General features: G+C 42.1%; 2 protein-coding genes across 3 annotated transcripts; both read left to right on the plus strand.

The window, feature by feature from the left end:
* Window positions 1–423: 423 nt before the first annotated feature.
* LOC115985688 lies at window positions 424–1,035 on the plus strand. The gene has a single exon (XM_031108605.1). The coding sequence runs from the start codon at window positions 424–426 to the stop codon at window positions 1,033–1,035; it is 612 nt and encodes a 203-aa protein (XP_030964465.1).
* A 12,028-nt stretch (window positions 1,036–13,063) lies between these two features.
* LOC115983335 (mitochondrial inner membrane protease subunit 1) lies at window positions 13,064–19,669 on the plus strand. 2 transcript variants are annotated; one of them, XM_031105981.1, is made up of 4 exons: window positions 13,064–13,325; window positions 13,409–13,624; window positions 18,475–18,585; window positions 19,363–19,669. In XM_031105981.1, exons 1-4 carry the CDS (start codon window positions 13,197–13,199, stop codon window positions 19,399–19,401), a joined length of 495 nt encoding a protein of 164 aa, XP_030961841.1. In that variant the 5' UTR covers window positions 13,064–13,196; the 3' UTR covers window positions 19,402–19,669. The 2 variants fall into 2 exon arrangements, with proteins under 2 accessions (XP_030961841.1, XP_030961842.1); XM_031105982.1 differs by having other exon boundaries at window positions 13,238–13,329.
* Window positions 19,670–22,681: the final 3,012 nt, after the last annotated feature.

The raw sequence follows: 22,681 nt of genomic DNA on the forward strand, positions 1-22,681 counted from the left end.
TACAATGGTCGGACTGACTCAGTGGAGCATGTAAGCCAATTCAACCAGAGGATGGCCGTTCACTCCAGGGACGAGGCGTTAATGTGTAAGGTGTTTCCATCCAGCTTGGGACCCCTGGCGATGAAATGGTTTGATGCCCTCCCACCGAATTCCATAGATTCCTTTAAACAGCTGACGCAGGCTTTTGGTTCCCGCTTCATCACCAGCACTAGAGTCCCTCGGCCCCTCGACTCCCTCTTATCCTTGTCCATGCGGGAAGGAGAAACGCTGAAGGCCTACTCGGACAGATACTGGGAAATGTACAACGAGATAGAAGGAAACTATGATGACGTCGCCATTAGTACGTTCAAAAGGGGTCTGCCGACAGAGCATGGCTTAAGAAAGTCCCTCACTGGGAAGCCAGTCACCAGCGTGCGCCAACTCATGGGCAGGATAGATAAGTACAAAACGGTTGAGGAGGACCAGCAGATGGGGAAGGGTAAAGTGAAGGTTGTCCCTCAGGAGAGGAGGGACTTCAGGTCGGACTGCTTTAACAGCAATAACAGGCCGAGAAGGGACTACGCGGAACAGTCCGGACCCACTGGGGCTCAGGCAGTCTATGCTGTGTTCCGAGAACTGTTGCACAAGATCTTGGAGAAGGTAAAGTGCGAACCCTTCTTTCATTGGCCGAACAGGATGGCAGGCGACCCCTCAAAACGCAATCAGAATCTGTACTGCGCATACCATCAGGAGCCCGGTCACACCACCGACGATTGCAGGAATCTAAAAAACCATTTGGATCGGCTTGTCCGAGAAGGAAAGCTGATGCATCTATTGCACCTCCCTGAACAGTCAAATGTCGAAACCAGACAAGACACATTGAGGCCACCCATTGGCACAATAAATGTCATTCTTGCAATACCTGGGAGGACTGGTTCTAGCCCTTTCAGAGTAATGTCAGTGGGCAGGTTCCCGACTGAGCCAAACGAAAGGGAATCCAAGAGAGTCAGAGTGAGTGCCCCGCCATTAATCGGGTTCACGGAGGAAGACAAGTAAGGAACTATTCAACCCCATGAAGATGCCCTAGTCGTGACGCTCAGAATAGGAGGTTATGACGTGAAAAGGGTGTTAGTTGATCAAGACAGCGCCGTGGAGGTAATGTACCCGGATTTGTATAAGGGGCTAAACTTGAAGCAGGAAGACCTGTCGCCATACGATTCACCCCTGGTCAGCTTTGAAGGAAAAATCGTCATCCCAAAAGGCATGATTAGGCTGCCTGTGCAAACAGACTCAGACGTAGTGGAAGTGAACTTCATTGTCATAGATGCATACTCCCCCTACACAACTATTGTGGCCCGGCCATGGCTTCATGCACTAGGGGCTGTGTCGTCAACCTTGCACCAAAAAGTGAAGTATCCATCAGGAGGTCAGGTCAAAGAAATATTAGGGAACCAAGGAATGGCCAGACAATGCATGGTGTCGGCAATCTCACGATGACCAAATAGCAAACCTTCTACTTCAGCCGGGAACGACTTATAACAATCAATGACCCCGGTCCCAACTGCAGGTAGTGGAGGACCGGCCATAGAGGTGAGCTGTGAGGAGCTGGAGAACGTGCTCGTCGGATCAGACCCTAAGAGGTTTTTTCAGATCGGCTCGGAATTACCAGCACAGGAGAAGTCAACGCTAATTGATTTTTTTCGACGGAATGAGGACGTATTCGCTTGGGATCCCTATGAAGCCCCCGGGGTTGACTCAGATCTCATATGCCATCACCTTAATGTTAATCCGGCCATAACACCAAAGAAGCAACCTCCTCGGTGCCCGTCGAAGGAACATGCAGACGCTGTGAGAGAAGAGGTCGCAAAATTGAAGAATGCTAGGGCTATCAAGGAAGTATTCTACCCCGAATGGTTGGCAAACACAGTCGTGGTAAAGAAGAAGAGCGGGAAATGGCGGGTCTGCGTAGACTTCACGGACTTAAACAAGGCCTGCCCGAAGGATCCTTTCCCAATGCCGCGGATAGACCGATTGGTAGATGCGACTGTCGGACACCTCCGAATGAGTTTTTTGGACGCCGAAGACCAAGAAAAAACCGTTTTTGTCACCCCAGTTGGCAACTATCATTATAAGGTGATGCCCTTTGGCCTGAAGAATGCCGGGTCGACCTATCAGAGGATGATGACTAGGATGTTTGAACAGCAGATGGGTAAAACCGTTGAAATGTATTTAGATGACATGGTAGTAAAGAGCAAATTGGTGGCCAACCACATCAGAGACCTCGGTGAAGTGTTTCGAATCTTGAGAAAGTACAAGCTACGACTGAACGCATCCAAATGTTCATTTGGGGTGGGATCAGGAAAGTTCTTGGGCTATATGGTAACCCACCGAGGAATTGAAGTTAACCCTGACCAAATAAGAGCCATTCATAGCTTGCAGCCTCCTCGGAATCCCAAAGAGGTCCAGAAGCTTACCGGCATGATAGCTGCTTTAAGCCGTTTCATCTCCCGCTCAGCGAACCGATGCAGGCCTTTTTTCCTCCTATTGCACAAGTGGAAAGGCTTCGAGTGGACTGAAGAGTGTGCTTTAGCTTTCCAACAGCCCAAGGAATACCTCGCCCGACCACCGATCATGTCCAGTCTCGATGCCGACGAGGTGTTGTTCGCATACATCACAGTAGCCTCTCATGCGATGAGCTTAGTGCTAATCCGAGAAGACAATGGCACGCAGCGGCCCGTGTATTACGTAAGCAAATCGCTGCAGGAGGCAGAGACCCGGTATCTCCCCCTCAAAAAAGCTATATTGGCCGTCGTACAAGCCACGCGGAAGCTCCCCCACTATTTTCAGGCACATACAGTAGTTGTGCTAACTCAACTTCCACTGAAATCAATCCTCCGCAGCGCCGACTACACTGGTAGAATAGCTAAGTGGGGAACAATCCTGGGCGCCTTTGACATTAGATACATGCCTCGCACCACCATAAAGGGTCAGGTCCTCGCCGATCTAATAGCTGAATTCGCGGAGCCCACCTTAGAAGGGATGGAAATGTCGGGGTCACCAAGTGCTGATGGGAAACTGGTCAGCACAGTCTCTTAACGTGAGCACAATAGGTGGAGAGCACACATCGATGGTGCAGCACACCAAAGGGGCTCAGGGGTGGGGCTCGTTCTAGTCTCTCCCGAAGGGATAACCATAGAAAAGTCGTTGAGGCTCGGATTCTTGGCCACGAATAACGAAGCCGAGTATGAGGCACTGTTGGAGGGGATGTCGATGATCTGGAAATTAGGTGGAAAATGCGCAAGCATATTCTCGGATTCGAGACTCATTGTGGGACAAGTAAACGGGGAATTGGAGGCGAAGGATGAAAGAATGCAAGGGTACCTTGCTTGGGCTAAACACCTACAGACCCATTTCGGTGACTTCCGATTAACGCATATACCCAAGAGTGGGAACACCCATGCTGATTCTCTCGCAACACTGGCCACCTCTTCGGCTCAGCCCCTTCCGCGGGTTATTTTAGTTAAAGATCTCTGCCGTCCAACAACAGAGGAGGCCAACGGTGTTCGGGTACACAACGTCGGGGCAGGGCCTAGCTGGATGGACCCTCTGGTGCTGTTCTTAAAGCACGACACCTTACCGGACGATAAGGTTGAAGCTGACAAAATCAGGAGGAAGGATTCTCGATTCTGGCTGTCCGAGGACTCCAAACTTTACAGACGTTCGTTCTCGGGGCCATACTTGCTGTGTGTGCACCCAGGGGCTACGGAACTCATCCTGGAGGAATTACATGAAGGGATTTGTGGAAGCCATACGGGGGGCAGGTCCCTCTCCCACAGGGCCATGACGTTGGGTTACTGGTGGCCGAGCATGCATAAAGAGGCTCTAGAATATGTGAAGAAGTGTGACCAATGCCAAAGGTTCACCTCGAACATACATTAGCTGGGCGGAGAACTTAACCCGCTGTCCAACCCTTGGCCATTCGCACAGTGGGGCCTAGACATACTAGGGTCGTTCCCCAAAGCAGCTGGGAACAAGAAATTTCTTCTCGTCGGCACCGATTACTTTACAAAGTGGGTCGAAGCCGAGGCGCTGGCAAACATCAGGGACGTCGATGTCAAGAAATTTGTTTGGAAAAATATTATCACTAGGTTCGGGACCCCGCACACCCTGACCTCGGACAACGGCCTCTAATTTGACAGCAAAGCCTTTAGAGAATACTGTAATGAGCTGGGGATTATCAACCGATACTCCACACCGGACTACCTACAGGGTAATGGACAAGCGGAAGCCATCAACAAAATCATAGTGAATGGACTAAAGAAGACTTGGACGAAAATGTAGTACCACGTCCATGAAATGTAAATAACCTGAAAAGGTATTGTTATTAATGAAAGACACCATGCTTGACGCCGTGTCACTGTACAGCGATTTTCAATAAGTGTTAAACAGAACCCAAGTCCTGCATGGCTCCTCGGACCACAGACTTGGGGGAAATTAACCTCGCAACAATTCTCACTAAGTGTTAAACAGAACCCAAGTCCTGCATGGCTCCTCGGACCACAGACTTGGGGGAAATTAACCTCGCAACAATTCTCACTAAGTGTTAAACAGAACCCAAGTCCTGCCTGGCTCCTCGGACCACAGACTTGGGGGAAATTAACCACGAAGCGATTTTCAATAAGTGTTAAACAGAACCCAAGTCCTGCATGGCTCCTTGGACCACAGACTTGGGAGAAATTAACCTCGCAACAATTCTCACTAAATGTTAAACAGAACCCAAGTCTTGCCTGGCTCCTTGGACCACAGACTTCGGGGAAATTAACCACGAAGCGATTTTCAATAAGTGTTAAACAGAACTCAAGTCCTGCCTGACTCCTCGGACCACAAACTTGGGGGAAATTAACCACGAAGCGATTTTCAATAAGTGTTAAACAAAAATCAAGTCCTGCATGGCTCCTCGGACAACAAACTTGGGGGAAATTAACCTCGCAACAATTCTCACTAAGTGTTAAACAGAACCCAAGTCCTGCATGGCTCCTCGGACCACAGACTTGGGGGAAATTAACCTCGCAACAATTCTCACTAAGTGTTAAACAGAACCCAAGTCCTACCTGGCTCCTCGGACCACAGACTTGGGGAAATTAACCTCGCAACAATTCTCACTAAGTGTTAAACAGAACCAAGTCCTGCCTGGCTCCTCGGACCACAGACTTGGGGGAAATTAACCACGAAGCAATTTTCAATAAGTGTTAAACAGAACCCAAGTCCTGCATGGCTCCTCGGACCACAGACTTGGGGAAATTAACCTCGCAACAATTCTCACTAAGTGTTAAACAGAACCCAAGTCCTGCCTGGCTCCTCGGACCACAGACTTGGGGGAAATTAACCACGAAGCAATTTTCAATTAGTGTTAAACAGAACCAAGTCCTGCCTGGCTCCTCGGACCACAGACTTGGGGGAAATTAACCACGAAGCGATTTTCAATAAGTGTTAAACAGAACCAAGTCCTGCATGGCTCCTCGGACCACAAACTTGGGGGAAATTAACCTCGCAACAATTCTCACTTAAGTGTTAAACAGAACCCAAGTCCTGCATGGCTCCTCGGACCACAGACTTGGGGGAAATTAACCTCGCAACAATTCTCACTAAGTGTTAAACAGAACCCAAGTCCTGCCTGGCTCCTCCTTGGGGGAAATTAACCACGAAGACCACAGACTTGGACCACAGACTTGGGAGAAATTAACCACAAAGCGATTTTCAATAAGTATTAAATAGAACCCAAGTCCTGCATGGCTCCTCGGACCACAGACTTGGGGGAAATTAACCTCGCAACAATTCTCACTAAGTGTTAAACAGAACCCAAGTCCTGCACCCAAGTCCTGCATGGCTCCTCGGACCACAGACTTGGGGGAAATTAACCTCGCAACAATTCTCACTAAGTGTTAAACAGAACCCAAGTCCTGCCTGGCTCCTCGGACCACAGACTTGGGGGAAATTAACCACGAAGCGATTTTCAATAAGTGTTAAACAGAACCCAAGTCCTGCATGGCTCCTCGGACCACAGACTTGGGGGAAATTAACCTCGCAACAATTCTCACTAAGTGTTAAACAGAACCCAAGTCCTGCATGGCTCCTCGGACCACAGACTTGGGGGAAATTAACCTCGCAACAATTCTCACTAAGTGTTAAACAGAACCCAAGTCCTGCATGGCTCCTCGGACCACAGACTTGGGGGAAATTACCTCGCAACAATTCTCACTAAGTGTTAAACAGAACCCAAGTCCTGCCTGGCTCCTCGGACCACAGACTTGGGGGAAATTAACCACGAAGAGATTTTCAATAAGTGTTAAACAGAACCCAAGTCCTGCATGGCTCCTCGGACCACAGACTTGGGGGAAATTAACCTCGCAACAATTCTCACTAAGTGTTAAACAGAACCCAAGTCCTACCTGACTCCTCGGACCACAGACTTGGGGGAAATTAACCACGAAGCGATTTTCAATAAGTGTTAAACAGAACCCAAGTCCTGCATGGCTCCTCGGACCACAGACTTGGGGGAAATTAACCTCGCAACAATTCTCACTAAGTGTTAAACAGAACCCAAGTCCTACCTGACTCCTCGGACCACAGACTTGGGGGAAATTAACCACGAAGCGATTTTCAATAAGTGTTAAATAGAACCCAAGTCCTGCATGGCTCCTCGGACCACAGACTTGGGGGAAATTAACCTCGCAACAATTCTCACTAAGTGTTAAACAGAACCCAAGTCCTGCATGGCTCCTCGGACCACAGACTTGGGGGAAATTACCCTCGCAACAATTCTCACTAAGTGTTAAACAGAACCCAAGTCCTGCCTGGCTCCTCGGACCACAGACTTGGGGGAAATTAACCACGAAGCGATTTTCAATAAGTGTTAAACAGAACCCAAGTCCTGCATGGCTCCTCGGACCACAGACTTGGGGGAAATTAACCTCGCAACAATTCTCACTAAGTGTTAAACAGAACCCAAGTCCTACCTGACTCCTCGGACCACAGACTTGGGGGAAATTAACCACGAAGCGATTTTCAATAAGTGTTAAATAGAACCCAAGTCCTGCATGGCTCCTCGGACCACAGACTTGGGGGAAATTAACCTCGCAACAATTTCACTAAGTGTTAAACAGAACCCAAGTCCTGCATGGCTCCTCGGACCACAGACTTGGGAGAAATTAACCTCGCAACAATTCTCACTAAGTGTTAAACAGAACCCAAGTCCTGCCTGGCTCCTCGGACCACAGACTTGGGGGAAATTAACCACGAAGCGATTTTCAATTAGTGTTAAACAGAACTCAAGTCCTGCCTGACTCCTCGGACCACAGACTTGGGGGAAATTAACCACGAAGCGATTTTCAATAAGTGTTAAACAGAACTCAAGTCCTGCATGGTTCCTCGGACCACAAACTTGGGGGAAATTAACCTCGCAACAATTCTCACTAAGTGTTAAACAGAACCCAAGTCCTGCATGGCTCCTCGGACCACAGACTTGGGGGAAATTAACCTCGCAACAATTCTCACTAAGTGTTAAACAGAACCCAAGTCCTACCTGGCTCCTCGGACCACAGACTTGGGGGAAATTAACCACAAAGCGATTTTCAATAAGTATTAAATAGAACCCAAGTCCTGCATGGCTCCTCGGACCACAGACTTGGGGGAAATTAACCTCGCAACAATTCTCACTAAGTGTTAAACAGAACCCAAGTCCTGCATGGCTCCTCGGACCACAGACTTGGTGGAAATTAACCTCGCAACAATTCTCACTAAGTGTTAAACAGAACGCAAGTCCTGCCTGGCTCCTCGGACCACAGATTTGGGGGAAATTAACCACGAAGCGATTTTCAATAAGTGTTAAACAAAACCCAAGTCTTGCATGGCTCCTCGGACCACAGACTTGGGGGAAATTAACCTCGTAACAATTCTCACTAATTGTTAAACAGAACCCAAGTCCTGCATGGCTCTTCGAACCACAAACTTGGGGGAAATTAACCTCGCAACAATTCTCACTAAGTGTTAAACAGAACCCAAGTCCTGCCTAACTCCTCGGACCACAGACTTGGGGGAAATTAACCACGAAGCGATTTTCAGTAAGTGTTAAACAGAACCCAAGTCCTGCCTGGCTCCTCGGACCACGGACTTGGGGGAAATTAGCCTCGCAGCAATTCTGTCTAAATTATTGACTATCATTCTTTATACAGTCATTCATTCATGCTTGTTTTTCAGCAGTTAAGGGAAGAATAAACATCCATTTATGATAAAAACAGAAGAGAAAGTAAAACAACAAGAGGAAAAGGAAACGACATCTTTCATTAAAATCCCCAAAAGCGATCCTTTTACAACCGGTAAACAGAACAAAGTATGAAAGATCTAACAAGAAAGATTCTACACTACTTTCCTAAATCTGATCCCTGAGCAGGCCCAGCTTGGTCGTCTGCTGGCTGTGGCCCCGGAACAGTCTCCTTAGCCTGTGCAACAACCTCCCTGATTGAAAGACTGTCCTCGGACAACTTGCCCTTCACGGCCGGCTGCGCATCCTCAGTTTCAGGCACAGCGGAGTCCGAGGCTAAAGCTTTCGTAGGGAGAGGCACTTCAGTCGCGACCTCGTCAGGGATCTCACGAACGTCCTCAGGAAAAAAGATGTTCTCAGTTTTCCTAAGATTGGAATCCGCTGGGACTGCCGCCCGGTCCAAGGCCACACCCCAAGACAAGGTGATGTGTTCCCTGCATACGGTAGCCACCTCCTCGGCTAGCCTGACTTCAGTGTCCTTGACCCCGCGATCATAAGAGGCTGCCACTGCTTTCTTGGCCACCTCCCTGGCCAATCGGGCCTCTCCCTTGACCTTTGCAAGCTCAGACTTGAGGTCTGAAACCGCCTGCTTCTCTGTCGTGAGATTTTCCTCGGATTGATGGAGTTGTAGGCGTAGATCCTCAGCCTGTTTAGTAGCGTTTTTAAGGCCGGCTTCCGTGCTTGCATGGTTCTTCTTTGTCTCCTTTACCTCATGGCTCAGGCTATCGTTTTCCTTCTTGAGGTCGCCAGTAGTCCATGTGGCGGGACTGAGCCTCATTATGAAGGTCCTCACGTGCCTTTTTGGCCCACTCCTCAGCAACGAAGATTTGTTGAGTAACTTGCACCAGGAAAATAAAAGCTTAATAAAAAAGAATGGTGAATAAATGGATGCGTAACAAGAGAACGAGATAGTAAAAGTTTTCGCTTACCATGGCCATGTCCCTCTTCAGCGACATGAAGAGTTCTGGTTGCTGAGTATCCCGGAGCCCCTTCATGTCGCGAGGCAAAAAAAGAGGCTGCTGCAGGGCCTCAGCTAAGAATGATGCCTCCCGTCGTTGGGATTCACATAGGGTTGCATCCCAAGAAATTGGAGCGCCATCCAGTTTGAGCCGCGGCGACCATATCTGTTGTTCCCTCCGAATAGCCGCCTCGTCTCGGCTGTCAATGGACTTGGTCCTCTTCTCTTTGGGCTCCTTGGTCTCTTTGCCCTTCTTCTGAGTTTTGGCTTTTTCTTGGCCAACCTCACCCTCCTCCAACTCCCCCACAGGCCTTTTTCGCCTTAAATTGGGCATAGGCTGCAGTGCCACATCCGATGTGGGAGGAGGAGGAAGAGGAGCTTTGGAGGTCGGCTGCTCCTTTGAGGCATCCTTGGAGGACTGCCCTTTGTTCCTATTGGCAAGAAGGCCCCTAAGGCCAGACCTTTGTCTTAATTCCATTCCTTCTTCTTCCTCAGGCTCTTGGCTGGTACTAACTTGTGCAGTTACTAAACCCAAGTCAGGGGCTGCCGAGGCACGGTCTAGATCTAAATCAGAATCCGAGAGCTCTACTATCCCGGCCGACACCTTTCCCTCCTCGGCAAAGTGAAACTGGTCTATCTGATCCTCTAAAGACGAGTGCAAGGAACCAGCTTCTTCCTCTGGGATAACTACTGCGGGAAAGGCACGCTGAGCAGGCAGCTGGACGGGGGGTAAATCTCTCGAAGCAAGAAAGCCTGGTACGGAGACGTCTATCCGTGCCAATAGCAGACTACCTGCCCTAATTGCTTGGCCGGGCTCTACTGGAGCACGAGTAAAGGGCACGTAGTCCAAAATCAGAGGCGCAGATCGCAATTGCCCATCTGTACTCACGTAAATCTCCGACCTTAGAAGGAAGTTGAGTGCCTGGACGTTGACCAAACTAAGCCGAGGAGTCGTATGCTTCTTGTCTGCAAGATCCGAAGAGAGGGATATGTTAGTCCGAGGAGGCAAACAAGTAAAGTCAGAATCGAAATAAAAAAGGAAAAAGGGGAAAAGATCAAAACTAAGATCCTTTCCAAAGGATCTAACTCTATGGTGCCCCACCTGGTTCTCCTGCCTTGACTGGACAGTGAAGACCGTCGTGCCACCGTCTGGAGACGATTAAAAGGTCGTCCTTCAAGCCTTTGTTGGACTTGGGAAGGCAGGATATCAACCTCACCTCATCGGACCTAGACTTCAAGTAATATGAGTCGCCGAGGCTGTGCAGTTCATATAAATGAACCACGTCATGCTATGTAAGACCGAGGTTCATCTGATTGTTCAGGACCTCTATGCACCCCAGGATCCGGAACATATTCGCGACGCATTAGTGAAGGGCCAACCTATGACCACGCAAATAATCCCTAGTTATCCTCCCCATAGGGATGGTCATTCCTCCTTCCACAAAGGCTTTCACTGGAATGGCGACCTCCCCCGTTTTCCTCTTGATTATGACCTCCTCCAGAGGACAATACTCTAGACCTACCTCTGGCGGAATACGGTATTTGGCCCTGAAGCCCTCCATATCGGCCGTGGAATTTACCAATTTGTCAAGTTTACCCATCCCCCTAATCCTAGGTGACGCGAAGACGATTTATTTAAGGAGTAATGCGGGAAAAAGGCAATGGAGAAGGAACGTACACTTACGGGTGAGGAATTTGTACGAAATCTTCAAGGGGACGACTGCGAGGGCTTGAACGCTTTAAAAGGGTGAGTGCGAGAGTGCTCTGAGTGCGTGAGTGCTTGTCCAAAAATGAGAAGGGAATGCTTTTTGAAAATCTCATGTATCCAGGAGAAGCCGGACAGACATACTCCCGCCTAGGGAAACGGAAATTATCCCAACCGTTGATCTAGCGTCCAACCGTCGGATCAAAATATATAAAACCGCTAAAAGCAATAATTAGCGCCGCATGGGTCATCAACCACCCCCATCATAAATGAGGCACGTGAGAAGCATACTTCCGGGCAAGTGAAGCAGGGACCCACAGTAGATAATCCTATGAATGTCAAAATCCCGCCCTTCCTCCTCGGACAAGAAAGAAGGAGCTGGAATTTTGAGGGACTATTGTAGGGGTGAAATTCCCAAAACTAACAGTGGGCCTGGGAACCCACACGAAGCCTAACCATGACCCTATAGGGAATAGGGGCCCAAGTGACTTCTGGCCCAACCCTGTTGAGCCTGATTCGTTTTAGAAGACGTCCGAGGAGGAATGCCTCCTCGGACACGCAAATATGGGCCCAGTAAGCATCCCCTCCATAGTGAAGAACCCATCCAGGTGAACGTGGGTAGGAGGGTGAGCCTCACGCAGCAGGAAAGAGGAGAATGTAAGACATCAGGGAGAAGCCACTACTACCGTATTAAATGCAAGAAAGCTACCTTTTCAGCCGCATTAATGTGGAGAAGACAGGCGAACAGTATTACATTGGCCAGTGCAACTCACAGAAGGATAAGGGAGATGTCCGATGAGACAGGTACTCAAGTGAAGGTCCAGATGGCTAACAAGTGTAAGGTTCTTATCAATTCAAGAAGGCTATATAAGAGAAGGAGATCCCCATGAAGAGGGGATCGGAGAATTAAGAAAAAGAGAGAGAGAAAGGTGAAAGAACTCTGTAGTCTGTAAATAGAGCAAGAAGTGCACTTATACGTCTACTCGGATCGATATCCCCTTAAACCAAAAATGGAATCTTCTCACGTTCAACACGTTGCATGGCGTACGTCTAACTGACGTTCACTTCATCCAGTCCTAGCTTGGTAACCCACTCTCTACAAATTCATTGTTGGGGGATTTTTGGGCCAGATCCACTTACTTGCTGGGCCTGGGCCCCAAAAAAAACCGCCCCTACAAGAATGAAATTAAATAACCTTATTTGGATGTTTTAAAATAGAGGAAAATAAATAAATAAGAATGAATAGAATGTAAGTAACCTTGTTTGGGAGTAACACAGAAGGAACATAATTGAATCATTTTATGACAATATTACCATTAGACCCTTATTTTAAAATAAACGGATGAATATATAGGGGTATTTTGAGAGTTTTAGTAAAAAATTTATTAAATCTAATTTCATTCCCTTCCAGTTTCAAGAAAATGAAAATTTGAGATTTTAAGATAATAAATAGGAATGAGTTTTCTCTCTTATCCATTTCACTTCCTTTCACTTAAACTCTCAAATAAAGGAATAGAAAGTACATTCCTTCCATTAAAACTCTCAAATAATGGGAGAAAAGATCCCAAATAGGGGGAAGCCCCTTAAATTATAGTATAAATATATAATTAAATAATAATAATAATAATTATTTTTTGAGAAACAAGACTGTAATTTCATTAGAGAAAATCAACCGTGGTCGGTTAACAATGCAGAATAGAGGTGTGGAGGAACGTCCTCCATCCACACCTTTAAATCCGCAACATGTCGTGCATGTTTTGCAAAGTTGTGAACAGTGGAATTGCTAAGTCTACTAATGTGGGAAAATAAAATACAACTGACATCTGTTGAGATTTTGGCTACTGCTAGGATGTGACCAAAGGGTGCAAATAATTAATAAATATTATTTAATTTATATTTAAATAAAAAAAATATATATATCCGATTTAAAGTTTTCGTCTTAGTACCGAAATTCATTGACCCAATTCGAAGCGAACAAATCCGTTCTTACCTTTTTATCATTCGTATAACATATTAAGGGATCCAAATTATAAAGATTTTGGGCCCCCAGAAATCGATGAGCCTATTAGGGGCCATTTAGTAAATCCCTGTCCATACTTACAAACCCTCAAAAACACTCAAAAAGCCCATAAGCCCTCAAAACAACACTCTTTGAGCTCCTCATCTCTACTCTCAAAAACTCCACTTGAGAGACAAGGCAAGACAAGCCTAGCGAGAGAGAGAGTCAGAGAGAGATGAGATTACTGAGTTACATGGGGCAATGGAAAAGCGCAGCGAAGGAGGTACTAGATCGGTCCGCTATCGTCGCCAAGTTCCTCTGCTTGCTCCACGTCACCAACAACTACCTCTGCTCCCCTACCCTCGTCGGTAACCCTATCAATACTTCTTCCATTTTTTTTTTTTTTTTTTGGGGGGGTGGTTGGGGTTGATATCGTGTGGGGTGCAGGTGTACGGGCCTAGTATGCTGCCGACGTTGAATCTGACCGGTGATGTGGTATTAGCGGAACACGTGTCGCATAGAATAGGAAAAGTGGGGACGGGTGACTTGGTGCTTGTTCGGTCACCGGTGGACCCCAGAAGGATTCTGACTAAGCGAGTTGTGGGGATGGAAGGCGACACCGTGTCTTTCTACGTGGACCCCATGTACAGTCGAACCACTGTGGTATGATCTCATCAATTTTCCAATATTATTTTACGTACAAAAATAAAATTCTATATTTCAAATTATATCCACATTTTTTTTTTTTGATTTAATCGTTTCAGTCTTATTATAAGCTATATTAATTTATATCCTTAATTTTCTGTCCTTTAAATGGTTTGCCGTTGTGGAGTTTGAAAACTCACAAAACAATGTTTGTTACGTTTGTAACAGCTAAATAAAGCTGAAATTGAAAACTTTAATTGAAAATTTTTTGTAGGAAAAAAAAAAGTTGAAAAATAAGCTAAATAGTTCAATGAGAGTATCAAAAAGTGCAATAGTAGCAAAAATAAGTTGAAAATTTCAGCATGATCTCTAAATCGCTAAGTTTGACTGAAATTTATTTTTGTTCTTAAAGTTTTAAAATTATTCAATTCAGGTATATTTTTTCCAGTTAAAAAAATTGCCATTAAGTATGCAATTACTTAATGAAAAAAATTATTGCATAAAAAATCTATAAAATAATTTTATTAATTTTATATATTTTTTCCATCTTAAAATAATATTATTTTAATGGCCAAAATTTTAACAAAATTGGATAGAAAACTTAAATTGATTAAATTTGAAACTTAGAAAACTTAATTGAATCGGAAGTAAAGTTAAAGGACTAAAATAATATGCCTAATCTCAACCATCTCTATTTAGTCTTTGTTAGTTGGGACTTTGTTTGGATGTTCTTGTATTTATTGTATAGGGGCTATACATGTTGATTTGTTGTAATTGTTTTTCAAGTATAGAGTGTCCATCATTGTGAACACAATGTACTTTTTACTCAATAAAATTTCTACTACTTACATAAAAATTTTTTTAAAAAAAGTTGTAGGTTACATCTAGGATATTTTACTTTGATACCACTTTATGTGGTGTTGCACAAGCTAGTGTAGTGGGGAGACGATGGAGCAATTATTGATCCTTTGGGAAATGGCATGTGCTTTCGAGAGTGTAGTCTTTAGATCCTTTGGTAATCAATGGTTCTCACTAAGGAGAGAGTATATGATCTCTTGTTTGGGTGGAAGAATTGGTTCTAGAAAATACTCATAAGATATTTGGAACTCTGTCCCGTTATATTTGATGGGGCTATTGTCGAAAGAGTGTAATAGCTGTATTTTTGATGGTACAGAAAGATCATCAACTCAATTGGAATCATTGTTGATTCATAATTTGTCTGATTGGTCTTGTGTGTGCCGTGGGGTCTTACAAGTAGCATTTCCCTGTTAGATTCACAGAATCACTTCACTCTTGTGCATAATCCTTTTATAATTCTTTTAGATTTCAATCCCAATATTTTTTCTTCTTTAATATAAGAAGTAAGAATTGCCAATGTGCTACAGCAGAGGTCATACCCAATGCTAAAAATCCCACTTAAACCTCTTATTCAATAAAATATATCTAGTGCAAAAGAAGGGGTGCCAAGAAAAAGAAAAAGATATTAGGATTGAAATTGGTACAAAGAAATATCAAATTTTAGGCTGAAAGCATTCAAGAAATATTCAAATCTAAAATTTCATGAATTAGAGAATCAAAGGAAGCTATATAGTCTCCTTTGATTCTTACATATAGTCTTTCACGAAAAGTTACATGTAAGTCGCATAACATTTTAAAGTACGTGAGGCATAATTAGAATAGCTGTTTGAAACTTCAGGTATAAGCTGGATCCCTCATGCTATAATTTTATTCAGCTTCTTCTTCCCCAAAATTAATTTGGATTAAGGCTTAGTTGAGTTATATGTTCCCTAAAATTGGATCCCTTTGGGATGTGTTATAATAGATTTTGATGAATCTTTTGAAGGAAGGCACTTGCCATTGCACCAAGGCCCAACCTCTTAAAGGTTGTATCTAGTGTACAAAGCTTCCACTTTTTTGCAGGATTTGAGAAAGGTCATGGTAAGAAATCTTTTAAATTAAGAGGAAAATCCACGTCCTTCTGGATAGTGTCAATTGGTGAAAGCAGTATTAACAAGATCAACCTTGAAAGCTTGTTCATCCTCTAACACTTTTTTTTTGATAAGTAATGAGTTTTATTGATATCAAAAAAGGAACACCCTAGTACACAGGGAGTGTACAAGGGGTCAAGACAAGGCAATTCTCTTTTGATATGGTTCTTTAGAGATCAGAGACCTTTGGGCTATACCCCAATTTTCTACTTGCATTCTCCCCCTCTTAGATCATGGATTGCATCTCCTCTAGATCATTTAGGGGTTAATTCGGGTGGGTGTCTAAGGGCCTGTTTGGATGTGGGTGTTTTTGGATCATATCACTTAGTTTTCATAACTGAGTTCTCAAAACACGTGGGTCCCACAAAAAAATTCTTGTTTGGTTTGGTTTTCAACCATTGTTTCCATCACTCAAAACTCAAAAATTAGAGTTAGAGTGATGGAAATAGAAAACAAGAAACGGGTGTTTTCAAAAACTGAGATGCATAACTCAATGGCACCAATGTAAATTTTCGGACTTTGTGGGGCCCGTAGCTTGTGTATTGTCATGTCCGTTCAGAGGCTGTTTGACATTACCGTTGCAAGCACCACCACAACAAACCCAGCGCCGCCAACAATCATCGTGAAATTGAAACTTAGCTACCATCAAAACACCAAAATCAACCCACAAAACCAACCGCCGATCCACACCACCAAAACACAAAACTAGCCCCAACCGATTCAAGCCATGCCTCCACCACAAGAACTGAGACCGAGAAACAACTGAAACCCAAAAACCCAATCTCAAACCCGATCTCCACCGTGACCCATAACCTGATCTCGACCGTGACTTAAACTAGATCTCCACCGTGAAACCCAACCAACACTTAAATGACCACCACCGAAACCCACCATCACCAATCCGAACCTAGCAACCACTAAAACAACCCACCACTTTAAACCCAATAACCACTGATTCAAAAAACAGCTGAGAAAGAAACAGAGAAGAGAAAAAAAAAAAAAGAATCAAATACAGATTGAAGAGGGGAGATACAGAGAAACCACCACAAGCAACCACTGTCACCATCATGAGCAACCACCACGAGTCACCGTGAGATCAGTTCAAGCTTAGCCTAGATCGGTTCATCTCTGTGTCTAATTTCGTGATTTGGGTCTCTGATCTAAGGATTCTGAGTTTGGGTTTGCTATGTTTGTGGTTTGGGTTTGCTATGCATTCTTTTGGATTTTTTTTGTGTGGCATCAGAGAGAGAGCAAGACTAGATCGTCACCATCATGTGCTCATTGCCCCTGACCACGATCTCAGTTCAGCGGAGGGCGAGGCGTACAATTTCAGTGCTAGAAAGAGGTGTGTTAAGTGGGTCTTGTGGGTAGGAAACTTAAATTGAAAAATGAAGGAAGATCGGAAACTAGAAGAGGACCTGTTCTGTTGTGCTTCTGTGTTGATGTGGAAGGCAAGGGAAGAAAAGAAAAGAAGTGGTTTTCTAATGGGATGAAATGAAGGAGAGGAAAAAAAGAAAAGAAGAAAAGAACCTGGACATGCGGGTAGGAAACAGTTTCACCATTGTGTAGTGTCAGTGGGTGGGGTCCACAACTTTAGCAAAAAGTTGACTGAAAAAGATGAGTTATGTGATTGGGTTTTTAAACCAAACAGGAGTTTTGGGATTTTTCAGTGAAAGTGGGATTTGAGAATTGAGTGATGAGTTTTGAGTTTTAGTTATGAGTTTTGGAAATTGAGTTAAGAAAATTAAGTGATGGGGAAACCAAACGGGCCCTAAGTATTCTAGTCCCTTGGACTAGTAAGATCCAGTGAAATGGTGGCATTACTTCGTCAGAATTTACTCCCTCTTCTGACTGCCCAAAAATCGGTGATTCTCCTTTCTGAATATGCTGAATTGAATTAATATTCAAAATTACTCACGATCTTTCCTTTTCTTGAATAGAATTAAGTAAAATGATCCCTTATTTAGAGGACAGTGTTATTTATGATTCCTTATTGCTCCATGGCACGGCCTTATTACTCACCACTATAGTATCCTACTGCCTTAGTTCCTGAGTAACTAATACGGGACTCAACTTGCAGATTTGATTAAGTTTTTTTTACTGTGACTTCTTTCTATTTCATATACGGTCTTTTTCTCACTCACATTGAGCAAGTCTTGCAAAAATCATCAAAATGTATGTTACATGAACACTTCATAAAATGCAAAGTAATGGATATGAGATGGCAAGGGTGTAGATATCTGATATGTGTCCATAGCTACTGTTGTTTGATGTTCATCAAAGAGGATAGACTATCAATGGTATGCCCTCAACCCATTTATTAATCCCAGTGATGGTACAAATGGGTTATGTGCCCATGTTTAACAAGTTCTGTTTCTTGGATACTTCATTTTACCTTTATTTGAGACAAAAAGAACTTGAGAGCTTCAACTTTTTAAGCTATTCCTTGATCTTTTGAGGTATGGGGACTAACTAAATCCAAAGTGAAGATACAACCTGTACCAATACACAAACTCGTGTCCATGTGACATTGATCAGAGCCCTAACCTAATCTCTGATAAGTAGTTCAAAGTTTTAGTCTTTCAGTCTTACCTTTTTTGCTCTACTACTTCTCTTAAATACAGTATTGATTCATAAAAGATAATGGTTTTGGGGAAGAAATGCAAATATGGTTAAACTACTTTCTGAGAGACACAACCAGTCTGTGTACTTTTTTCAGAATACATATGTTATGTTATATAGATTATTTGTTTGGAGAGTCATACATTTCTTCTCCCTGTTTTCTGTGAATTATGTTTCTTTTTTAAGTTTTATGTTGTATGGTTACCGATGCTAACCTGATTAATCTGTTGTTTCTTTTATATGGGTTTGAATAAATAGGTCCCAAAGGGGCACGTTTGGATTCAGGGTGATAATACGTATGCCTCGAGTGATTCACGGCATTTTGGGCCAGTTCCTTATGGTCTTATTCAAGGAAAAGTTTTTTTTAGAGTAAGTCTTTTTTACCTTGCTTATTTCCAGAATGTGGTTACTTAGCTTATTTTGCAAACACACCCCCCCCCCCCCCCCCAAAACACCATCCCACCCCCCAAACTTCAATATTTTTCATAAGAATTGGTTTCAATTGCAATTTCAATTTCGAAAATACTCCATTCCTAGCAATGAAGCTTGCTTGTACTTTGTTAGGATTGATGGCATCATGGAAATGTTTTAAGAATAAGGTCATTCAATACATATTTTCTTTGAGCATTTTGCAATTCTTTTTTACCCTTATCATGTTTTTGTTCCCTATTATTTTGATAATTCATTTTTCTCCCTATTACTTCAAAAAAAAAAATGCTAATTTATAAAGTATGCTTGTGATGATACTTATAAGAGAGCCATATGCTACATTTACACTTTAATAGCTACATGGTTAAAGGTGGTCTTGCTTGTTTGTTCTAGAAGTCCAATGAGTTGAGGATTACAAGATTTTAGAATCAGTATATATGGTATAATCAACTTGAGGTATCTATACAATCAACTTCTTCCGTATAAATCTCGTATGCTGCTGTTGTGACGATTATTGTGCTCTTTCAATGAGTTTTTATTAATTATCAACAAGAGGGGGAAAATCAGCTTATCCTATTCTTCATTACCATTTTTGTTGTGCATGGTAACTCGAGCAATCTGTAGCAATCTATATTTCCCCCGTTATATGGTTGTTGATTTATTACTTAGTAATTATCCCTGATTGAAGATTCTGTAAATCTTGTCTTTTGTCATCAGGTATGGCCACCTGATGGCTTTGGAACATTGGAACAATGAATACGATGAAGATTATACACTAAGGCATAGCTGGCATGCATTACCTTGAATTTTTCATTTGTGCCATCTGCTTGTTAATATGGCTTATGACGAATTGTTTATTACCTTTTGGCTTTTTCAATTGCTGGTTTATTTGTAAATGATATGCTATTTCAGTATCCCCAATTTTTTTTTTTCCTTTCATTTTTCCTTCATTATTCTCTTTGTATTTGACTCCGGAACATACACTGTACATTACAAACACAATGCTCACCTATAATTGCAACTTTCTGGAGAGATTACTTTTTGTTTTTTGGGGGGAGGGAGGGCGGGGGGGAGGGGAGAGATTTGGTTCCAAATATCACAGTGCAAGCTGGGATCGATAATGGTTTCTACCTGTTCAAATGCACTAATGACTGAAAGCTAATGGTCTTCAAGAATTGGAACCTTAGAATGCCATTGACAAGATGCAATTTAGCCTTTATCCACAATTGAGTGATATTCATCAATGCCTCGATGTCCCTTTAGACCCCTTAGTGTTTCGGGTACTTTAGCAGGCATAATTGGGGGAATCATTTTGTAGCTGGATGAGCCTACTATTTGCATGAAAAATATCTGTGCTCGAATATGTATTGAAATCTAAACAGATAAAAGGATCCCACGAAACCTGCTCATTGAATTGGGATATAGCTAGTTCATATAGAGGTAGAATTATTTAAATAGCCATCAAGATGTACAACATGCATGGTGTATGGCCACTACTGATTTAACGGTCAAATGTGCTAAAATTAGCTTTTATCATAGGCAAATTCCAAAACACAATTGAAAACTCGTTATCAATAGGAAGCAATGACATGAAGAGCACCCTGAAAAGGCAAGTTAAGGAAGGATGAAATTGGAAAAAAAATCTGCAGCAAAATTGGAAATTAGTCTCCTCTAGGAAAGGGAAAAGCGCAATTGAAAACTCTTTATCAATAGGAAGCAATGATATGAAGAGCACCCTGAAAAGTGTGCAAATAGGTATTAACTTGTTTGATATTTTAGATTCTTGTCGACATTTTGGTGAAGGTAATGAACAAACTGAGCCGTATAGCGTAAATAAACTAACAATTATTTTATGCTTATGATATATATATATCTCCCTTTTCATACTATGTGAAACTGACAATTATGTGAGATCTATATGTTGCGAAAGGAATGATGTATATGTTCAACTTCTAGAAGTTTCCAAAAAATGTGTGATTTGCAATGATTCTAAACTAATATAATATCAATTTACACTTCAAACAAAGACACTACTAAACAACTTTTAATATACTTGACAACCTAATTCTATAGGTTTAGTCACATCATTATTATGATTACTGAAATATATATATATATATATATATATATATATATGTGTGTGTGTGTGTGTGTGTGTGTCAAGAACATAGTAGAAAAAAAAATATATTCAAAATATTAGTGAACAAAATTACAATTCACGCTATCACACAGTGCAGGTTTAGGTTAGTAATACATCAAAGTGAAAACTAAGATAACGTTTGATTTTAAGATTCTCGTGTTACACCAAGTGACAATTAATTTGTACAAATCTGTCAAGTGGCATAACTAACTTTGTTAAAATCTAAGTAGAATCTTTTGATAATACTCTTTCATATCATTTACTTTTTTCTTTTTTTTTTTGGTAGTTACTAAACTACACGATATCACTAAGGCTTTGTAGAAATCCAAAAATAAATTGAAATGGCTAGGTATAAATAAGTTAATAAAAAGTTGCACGCTATTCATTAAAAAAAAAAAAAGTTGCACGCTAAAAGATTCTTAGTAACATTCTTGGTTTCCTTTCCATCAATAGCGGTTTTAGGAATTTTTTTCAGGGTGTTTTTAAAGAAGCATAAATTATACAATCTAATAAAAAGAGAAATTCATCTATTGACAACAACAACCATAAAAAAAATGCAAATACATAAAGTTTATAATTATCTTCTACGAGTTTTCATATTTTGAAATTGGTGCATGATAATCTCATTATCAATTCTTCAATTTACATCTCTTTTAATGTACACAACCAATCAATCATTTATCCATTGAATGTTGAACAAATTATGGAGCAAAATTTAATTTTATTAGCATAAAAAAAACTGAGGGTGTTCCCAAATTTTTTTTGAAGGGTAGACAAATAAATTTTTTTAAATGATTATATATATATATATATATATATATATATATATTTATATAAACTAGGTCAGGGTGGTCCTGGGAGGCTGGGACCACCCTGGCCTTAACCAATCATTTATCCGTTGAATGTTGAACAAATTATGGAGCAAAATTTAATTTTATTAGCATAAAAAAAACTGAGGGTGTTCTCAAATATTTTTTGAAGGGTAGACAAATAAATTTTTTAAATGATTATATATATATATATATATTTATTTATATAAATTAGGTCAGGGTGGTCCTGGGAGGCTGGGACCACCTTGGCCTTAAGGTGGCGCCGCCCCTGCTTTCAATGGAGATAGTTTCTTTTTTCTTTTGGTTAAAAATGCTAAATATATAATACTAAGCAACAACTAGTCTTTTACAAAATAACTCAGCTTTATTAAAAGCTAGCCGATTATCCACCACGGGTGGTGATACATACAAAATAAGTATTATATGCAGTTGTTTAATGCCTAGTCCTTTCGCTGTTGAATATTTTTTGTCTCTAAGAAACCAATAAAGTTGTTGCCTGTTTCAAATTGCAAAAATGAAATATAGATGACACACCTACACTCAAAAATGCAAACATCCTGGCTTTTTTTTTTTTTTCTTTTTCTTTTTTCCTTTTTTTTCCTGTTGGATGATTTTTTGCTGTAAGAAACCCAAGAGTTGTTGCAAATTGCAAAAATAAAATATAGATGACACACTTACAGTCAAGAATTCAAATGTCATGGGTTATATGTATTCTTTAATATATATATATATATATATATATATATATATATCAATATCATGTTGAGTTAAAATCCTAGTTGAAAACAGTGAGAGGGGTAGAGTGCGCAAGACGAGATTGAGAGAGAACTGAGATAGTGGAAGATCGCCTTGGTGAATTTGGTGGTATTGAATCTGCACAATGTGCAAGTTTCAACTCAAGAGGAGCTGGTAGAAGGTGAGGAACAACTTGTTAGCGTCAATGCTACGCGAGGCTAATTTCGAAAAAACTTTGAAATGATGTTGGATAGGATTTTGAATCGATTGCATAAATCGTTATTGACTGAGATTAACAACTTAAAAAAAGTCATAAAACCCCTGTAATCCC

Source organism: Quercus lobata, chromosome 4, assembly GCF_001633185.2.
Source record: "Quercus lobata isolate SW786 chromosome 4, ValleyOak3.0 Primary Assembly, whole genome shotgun sequence".
NCBI lineage: Eukaryota > Viridiplantae > Streptophyta > Magnoliopsida > Fagales > Fagaceae > Quercus > Quercus lobata.

What these genes read in the sequence shown, in the direction of transcription:
- LOC115985688 (XM_031108605.1), top strand. Translation starts at nt 424, where the DNA reads ATGGGCAGGATAGATAAGTACAAAACGGTTGAGGAGGACCAGCAGATG.
- LOC115983335 (XM_031105981.1), top strand. Translation starts at nt 13,197, where the DNA reads ATGAGATTACTGAGTTACATGGGGCAATGGAAAAGCGCAGCGAAGGAG. An exon ending in ACCTCTGCTCCCCTACCCTC is followed by an intron (nt 13,326 to 13,408) that starts GTCGGTAACCCT and finishes TGTGGGGTGCAG; the next exon opens with GTGTACGGGCCTAGTATGCT. An exon ending in AAGGAAAAGTTTTTTTTAGA is followed by an intron (nt 18,586 to 19,362) that starts GTAAGTCTTTTT and finishes TTTTGTCATCAG; the next exon opens with GTATGGCCACCTGATGGCTT.